The 8272-nt window shown below is 43.1% G+C and overlaps 1 protein-coding gene across 2 annotated transcripts; it reads left to right on the top strand.

The window, feature by feature from the left end:
* The first annotated feature begins 21 nt into the window (after positions 1 to 21).
* igbp1 (immunoglobulin (CD79A) binding protein 1) lies at positions 22 to 4423 on the top strand. Of its 2 annotated transcripts, XR_007961607.1 has the most exons (4): positions 22 to 731; positions 887 to 1216; positions 3118 to 4180; positions 4211 to 4423. XR_007961607.1 is itself a non-coding variant. In XM_052060076.1 (3 exons), exons 1-3 carry the CDS (start codon positions 255 to 257, stop codon positions 3388 to 3390), a joined length of 1080 nt encoding a protein of 359 aa, XP_051916036.1. In that variant the 5' UTR covers positions 22 to 254; the 3' UTR covers positions 3391 to 4423. The 2 variants fall into 2 exon arrangements, 1 of the variants encoding a protein (XP_051916036.1); XM_052060076.1 differs by having other exon boundaries at positions 3118 to 4423.
* The last annotated feature ends 3849 nt before the right edge of the window (positions 4424 to 8272 follow it).

The raw sequence follows: 8272 nt of genomic DNA, 5'->3' as shown, positions 1-8272 counted from the left end.
TCCTGTCACATTTGGACGACAAAAGAAATGAACGTGAATAAGACATTATATTTACTTGCAAGACCATTAATTGAAACAACTGCTGCATATGTCGTCTCCCGTGTTACGAAAATGTCACAGTTATCTCAAATACAGTGAAGTGCTGAAACATAATTCGCTTGAGCTAACATTTTACACCAATAGATGGCAGTAATGTCCACTGAATCCCTGCAGTAATTTAAACAAAGAAGAGAGTTTCCGGAAATTGTACCAACATGGCGGAGTGTGAAACAAGCGACAGTGAAAGACCAAACTCGCATTTAGATGCCGAAGCTCCCAAATTATCGGACTTATTTGACCGAGGCTGGAAGATGTTTGACGAGGTAGACAATACAAATGATCCTCTTGCTTCAAACGGTGTTCAGGTCCGAGTTAAACGTGCGATCAGTATGCTAGAAGAAACATCCCGAATGGCTGCTCAGCTGGACTTGTTTAGTCCCAATGAAGAGTTCGAGGAGATTGCCACAGCGGACCTCAAATATCTGCTGTGCCCCGCACTCTTAGGCGCCCTGACCATGAAGGTGACGGGTCGAGACAAACGATTGGAGATTGTCCAAACAGCTCGGGCTTACTTCTTAGATTTCTTGAAGAGATGTCAAGACTATAACATATCCCAGTTTCATCTGCCGCAGTCTACGACTGACAGCACAGTTCCTGAGGAAGCAGCAGAGAATGCACCCTCCACCTGCATGGTAAGTGTCAAATTGACCATTAAGGTCATTAAAAATATAGACAAATTTAAAAAAAGGTGTGCGGCTTTCATTTTGCTCCCTTCATTGTTCTTAGCTATTCATATATTGATAATTTTATCAACTTTATCTTTAACTGTGCACTGTATTTTTCCCAGGCGATTCCAAGTACATCAAACTTGGTTGCCATGGCGGCACAAAGACAAGCCAAAATTGAGCGTTACAGTCAGAAAAAGGAGCTGGAGGCCAGACTGTCAGATGTGCGGAGATCTGTGGAGAATGGACAGGCCGATGATGAAACCAGCAGAGATTTTTACTTGCTCAATGTCCGGAAATGGGTGATTCTGTGCCTGGATGAAGTACAGAGCATAGACCAGGAGATGGAAATACTGAAGAGTATGGAGCAAATGCAGCTTGGTGCCGCACAGCCTGCTAGACCGAGCAGGCCACCCATGAAACCGTTCATCCTCACCAAGGATGCTATGCAGGTTAGTTGGAGTATGGGGAAGGGCTGAACATTACATCAAATTCCAATTGACCTCGCAATGTAGTAGAATGCAATTTTGGAATCACAAAGGCTGCAATTTGGCCGCCCCAAAAAGTCAGCTTTATTTCAGGTTGATGGGTAGGCTTTATTTTTAAAAATGTTTGCATATATGATGTATTTATTATTAAATTCTTGCAGTGAATGCTAGTTAAGACTGCACGTCAAAGTGTTTTGTCAGTCGGCCCATCGAATTGAAGTAGATAAGTCAACTGTGTCATATTAATTACTGGGTCATTTGCCTTTAAGTTGGCATAAGCCAACTCTATAAAACCAAAACCTTTATGCGAAATAAGTAGACTTTACACCGAGCTGTGTAACGAAATCAGTTGATATTTTGTGTTTTGCGCAAAATCACCCATCGACTGTCATATCATTATTTGTGCGATCTATCACTGATCGGAACAGTGAAATGAGACATGACAGCAAACGCAACCTCGTTCACTTCAAGGTTGTTCTGTGCTGCCATAGTGTATATGGGTGCCTGGAACCTAATCTGTTTTAAAAATTACCTTGTGTCTTGTGAGCAGAAAAGCCTTTGGTCTGGGAGGCAGTAGTTCTGTCTCCACGCCCTTGATCGTCCAGTCATAATAACGTTGGTGTTACTATATTTCTTTATTTATCATTCATTTTGGCAGGTAAAGAAAAATAGGGTAGACGCTCTTACAATCGTCTTCCTCCTCCCTCCACTGGCGCAACCCCCCGACTCCCGCATCCGATCGTGAACCACACACACCTTCGGAGCCTCACACAAAACAGGATTAAAAAGAAAAAACTCTTGCCAGACTCAACTTCAGGTTGGCTACATTACATTCTTGTAAAGCAGGGGTGCCCAAACCTTTTGACCAAAGATCAATTTTTCAATCAACCCAACCTTCTGCGATTGACCCGTTACCCCACACTCACGCATACTGACACACTTACACACCCATGATGAGCAAAACAGCCATAACGGCCCCCAAGATAAACGAAACAGAAAAATAAAGTCGACACAAGAGTTTGTGAAAAAGAAAGCACTGCCTACCGTAGTGGGAGACCTGACACGGAGGTATGCGACACACTTTTGCAGCCTGTTAACTATCCTACTTCATGCGTACCGTTTTAAAGTGCTTCCCTCGGCCCTCCAGATTCCTATTCTTTGCCAGTGTCCTTGGTGAATTGTACATGAAACAAACTCAAAAGAATAATAATAATAATAATAATAACAACATTAAAATATATCGCCACAGCTCTGATTGCAAGCTGCAATTGCAGACTGCTGACCGCAAACAACTTCCGGTGATCACGCGGTCACGCGCAACCGTAGGTCAAAGGTGACCTGCTTTTTTTATTTATTTAAATTTTTAAATACTTTTTGTGAAAGTGAGACAGGATGCTAAGGGTGCGGTGTGCACTAAGAGTACAGGCATATCATATAACACACAAACCAAAACACAAATGTTTTTTTTCCTCTCTACAGCCCTCGCGATCGACTTGGGACCTGTCCGCAAGCTAGCGGTCGATCGCGATCGACGTATTGGGCGCCACTGTTGTAAAGCATTCATTCCTCCTTTTAAATTACATATTACTGCAGTATTATACTATTTAGCGAGACACGACTGTGCTGTTGCATGAATTGGTGGTAGAGTCTGACAAGTTGCGGCTATCCATGAAGGGATGATTTGCACCTGCCTTTCAGGCCCAACTATTTCAAGATGTAGAATCGGCAAATGTTTTCCACCATTCATTACCTGATGCCGCAGAATTGTCCACTGTCCAGCGACAAAGTCGTGATGTGGGTGATAAAATGATAGGATAACTTGCAGCTGATTTAAGAGCAATGCATCATATTTGTTCTTTCCCCAGGCTCAGGTGTTTGGGGCCGGCTATCCTAGCCTTCCCACCATGACAGTGGATGACTGGTATGATCAGCACAAGAAACATGGAGTCATGCCTGATCAGGGGGTTCCCAGAAGGGTTGCAGTGGAGGAAGACACCGATGCTAAGGAGCGTGAAGAAGAAGAAAAGGAGAAACGGGCTGAAAACGATGATGAAGACTCTTTGATGAAGGCCAGGAAATGGGATGACTGGAAGGACGATCATCGCAGAGGTTATGGCAACCGCCAAAACATGGGTTAACTGGTCCAAACATCAGTTGCTCAAACATGCCTTGTTCTGTGGACATGCTTCAGAAACTCTTCGAAAAACTGTTGTATTGAAAGAGGTGGGCACGTCGGTACGTCAGACATCGTTCTGTCGTTATTTCGGTCCATCTGGAGCAGCGACAGCCAAGCAACATCAAGAATGCACTTACTACATCACATGAACCCACACGCGAAGTAAAAAAAAACGCTCACACTCAGTGCGACTGAGTTAAAGTAACGGACTACGGTGCGAGCACAATATGGGACAATATTATTGCAGTAAGTGGGACTGTTTGTTTGTTAGTTATTTTTTTTAATTTGAAACTGTGCTTCGTCTGTGTGCACAGTACATTCTCAACGCCGATTGGCTGTCGCCGACGACGGCCGATGGACTGGGCTGGCCTGAAATAATGATAGAAGAATGACTGACAGATGACGTGCCCACCTCTGGCTATTTATCGGTCACCAAAACCTATTGTGCACCTTGTTTCTTGAACTGATTGGTCGACGTGCCGTTGATTTATTCATGTTACAATTTCCATTTTTAGTCCTCTTGAAAGGTCTTATGTTAAATTATTGGTATGCCTTCAATGTTTTCCTTTTTGTCATCAGGAAATGGATTCCATTGCCTTTGTATGCAATAGTCCTGCCACAAAGATCAAACCCAGTAAAACAGAGAAACAGTCAGCTGGACATGACATTCTATCATAACATTGACACATTAGGATTGTGTTGGGGCAAACTCCAGAATACCTCCCAAGTGAGGCACTTTCAATTACCGGTATGTGAGAAGACAATTTGTCCAAAACATTAAGAAATGCTTTTGTTTACATTTAACTCAATCACTCTTAAGTTAAATTGTCACACTTTGGAAAAAGCAACGAAATGAGCAGAAATACAGTAAAGTCAATATTCATGTACTTGAATGGCATGTACTTGAATGGCTCTTGCAACATTGATTTGATAAAAAATTGTGACGTGTACAAAAAATGTGATGTCATTCACAGTAAAGTCATACAAAAGATTAACATGTTTCAGCATGCTATTTAACAATTCAATTTTGCAGTCACAAATGCCCAATATAGTGTTTTCAGAAATATTGTCAACACTTGTTAATGGCTAATGAATGACGGAAACAGGCAAAGACAACTGTACTATAATTTGAATGTCAATAGTTTGACTTTGGTCTCACAAAAATGTAAACAGTTCATAGTGAAGTGAGTGTAAAAACGTGCCTCAAGCCTTTAAAAGAGGAGCAGACACTTAACTTGACAAATATAATCGATAATCATGGTCATGGAGGCCATCAACCATGATGAATGTACTATGAAGCTGACAACGGAGTACAACAAGCATGGGGAGTGCTCAGCCATTCCGACATAGAACGGCTCAATTACTTCAGCTCTTGCAGTTTTTCAATTGATTCGATAATGGATGAAAGGATGTTCTGTGTTTATGGTGTAGAAGTGTTTGTCATACAAATATTTACTCTAATTATATATAACCTGAGTTAAAGTAACGGACTACGGTGCGTTCCGATTTGCGCCAGACATTTGGGTTACGTCAGCACTATCGTAAACTGATGGTCTCCATACTTGCATTTCAAGCGGTCAATTTGGGAGTAACCCCTGAGGATGGCAGTATTGTAACATTAGCGGCCGCAATTACCAGAAAAGACGGAGAAGTCATCCAATGTTGTGTTCCCCGTTAATCCAATACGTTAGTTCGTCCGCCATATTGGAGGTGTCAGCGGCCTGAAAATGTCAATGACTGAGCTTCACAAGACTTCATCTACCCATCCATCCATTTCCCGATCCGCTTCTCCTTACAAGGATCGCGCGGGGTATTGGAGCCTATCCCAGCTGCCTTCGGGCAGTAGGCGGGGGACACCCTGAACCAGTTGCCAGCCAATCACAGGGCACATGGAGACGAACGACCATCTACGCCAGTGGTCCTCAACTAGAAATGCTGTCGGTCCACTTTTTTTTTTTTTTTAATAAGACCAAGGTCCGGTCCCATGCACGGCGGTCATGGGGAGCAGGGCTATATGCCCATTTAGTACGGTCAAGCCAAGCTTATACAAATCAACACTCCTCACAACCAACCAATAATGGGGTGCATGAAAATGACAATTATTCACTTTGCCAGTACACAGCAAATAATGAGAGGTATTGTGTTGAGGCAGAGGAACTCTTTTATTTTGTTAAGTTGTGCCTGCTTAATAATAGAAATAGCCCTTTTAGGGAAATAAGACATTTTTTACTTTAACTTTGTTAAACAGTAGTTGTCTTTTTTTCCCCTTAATGTAACAAAAGCAAATCAAAATACTCATTTTACCAAAATAAATACTAAAAATGAAAACAAAAATATTATTTCATTTGTACAATTCCCCTTTTCACATCCCCTCTGAAATCATTGACAAATATATCAAAGAGGAGTTATGAACCATTTTAAATACTGACAAGGGAGCACAGGAATGTACAGTGCTGTTCTTCCACTAAAGGTGAATGCAATGTCTGAGGCATGCAAATATTATTTGAGGACGCCATTGGGATGTTCATTTAACATGTTGCGGTGTTCTGCTGTTAAACAGCTGCAAAGATCCCCGGGTAGACGGGAGCAAAACTGCACACAATCGAAACGTCCCGCGATTTGTCTTGTCTAATTGGGGCCGTTCACACGGCACACATTTGCTCCGGCGCTGCATCGATATATTTTGTTGCGATACATTTTGCACCGCAGCAAATTGTGTGGAGCGTTCACACGTACAAAGCCGCTGAGCGGCGCAGCCCCGACACAGTGTCGAGGATGACCCACTTGCGTTCACACGGCAGTTTCTGCAGCGGAGCAAAACGACAGAAAACAAACGAGCTGTCGTGTTGGTTCTTTTTAAAACGTACTGTATATACACAACTCAAGCGACTACTGGACCGGCACGTCCTTCTCCTTCTCGGTTTCTGCGCCTTCTGCTCGAGAGTGACCGCCCAAGAAAACGTAAATGAACGAAGACTTCAATGACACTCAGAAAAGCAAACACTAATGCGCCAAACAGAAAATCAAGAGAGGAAATCACAAAATAAATTCTATGGGGGGCGGGGGGTTGTGAACAAACAACAAAGGAACAAACAACTCCGAGACAGTCCAGTCTCCTACAAAAGGAAAGATGTTACTAGCCAAGTCTTGTGTCGTTATGAATCAACACATTACGGAAGTCCGACAGAGCACGAAAGCAACGCATTCTCGCCATACGTACTCTTCACAAGCATTTGCTCTGGAGCAAATTTAACCCAGATCCCTATTAAAGTCTGTGTGTGGCTCTCCTGTGCTGAAGCTGTGAGCACACTGTGGCGTCGCGCATGCGTCTGTTTCCTGACACAATCATCCATTTTGAATGCGTGACGCTGATGTATGGGCACACCTTAAGTTCAGAGGAGCCAATCAGCGCATCGTTATCGCCGACATGCCCCCGTCTCCAGTTCGTCAAACATTGTACACACAGAGTCGCGCTGCTGCGTCCTCTGCAATACATCTGTTCGTGCACGCAAATAATACAACGGATAATTTTAACAAGCGATCGCGGTAATGCGCAGATTATAGTCCAAAAATAGAAAATGTATAACGTAAAAATCGCTTTACAATTTATTATTTTATACAATTTGCCGAGAGCCCGGACAGAGGAGGTCGGCGGTCCGGACAGAGGAGGTCGGCGGTCCGGTCGTGGATCGCGGTCCGCCAGTTGAGGAAAGGGGATCTACGCTCACACCCACACCTAAGGACAATTAGAGTGTTCTATTAACCTGCTACAGTGCACTCCGCTTAATAGAACACCATTGGGCCGAAGCGCTTCTGTTCTACTAAGCGGAATTTCTATTAACCGGAGACACTTTATTAGGTACACCTTCGGACACGTTGACGACCAAGTTATGCACGCAGAAAACCCCCTGCTGACGAGTTAGAAGAGATATTTCGACTGTGGACGTCCATATCTTTAATCAAACAACAAAACAACAACTTTAATCAACTTCAGTCAAACATCTCAAATCACGAGAAAAATTTCGTTACTTTTGTCTGGAAACAGGAGTCCGTAATTTTGCGGTTGACTTCCCTCTCAATGCGCTGGATAAGAGGGAAGTCCTGGAAACCGCGGGCGTACCTTCTGAGAATCCGGCAATGCATCGTATCGTCTGAGTATGTCCTTCTTATCCGCAGGTGATAGCCCTCGTCTCTTGAATGAAGTTGAAGCCATTGTGACGTGCGTGTGTCTATGTGTGGAGTGACGCGTGCTACCTGTTACTGTATACGGCTAGAACTACCGCGTTTTCTCGCGATAGTGGTACAGTATCGCGATAGCTACACTTCGTCTCTCTCTCGTCTCTTGAATGAAGTTGAAGCCATTGTGACGTGCGTGTGTCTATGTGTGGAGTGACGCGTGCTACCTGTTACTGTATACGGCTGGAACTACCGCGTTTTCTCGCGATAGTGGTACAGTATCGCGATAGCTACACTTCGAAAACCACTAGTTTACAATGTTCATTGCTTACGGCCTGTTCTATTAAGCGGAGATCTGTTCTACTAAGCGGAGTATCTTTATAGGAAATTGCATTAGGCAAATCCGTTCCGGAGCCTTTTGCTCTATTAAGCGGATTACTCTATTAACCGGTGTTCTATTAAGCGGAGTGCACTGTATCAGTGGCATTCCGTCAGGGCCAGCAAGGCCTTCTCTGCTGGCCTAAACATTTATTAATTATTATAAATGTATTACATTTACTTTTCTGAGAATAACATACATTTAATTTATTTTATTTTCATAAATATGTAAATAAAATTATTCTGTGTATTCTTTACGTCATGTTATTTCCACTTAGTTGATTGGCTTA

This window comes from Hippocampus zosterae, chromosome 1, assembly GCF_025434085.1.
Source record: "Hippocampus zosterae strain Florida chromosome 1, ASM2543408v3, whole genome shotgun sequence".
NCBI lineage: Eukaryota > Metazoa > Chordata > Actinopteri > Syngnathiformes > Syngnathidae > Hippocampus > Hippocampus zosterae.
This window is presented reverse-complemented; position numbering and strand designations above follow the sequence as displayed.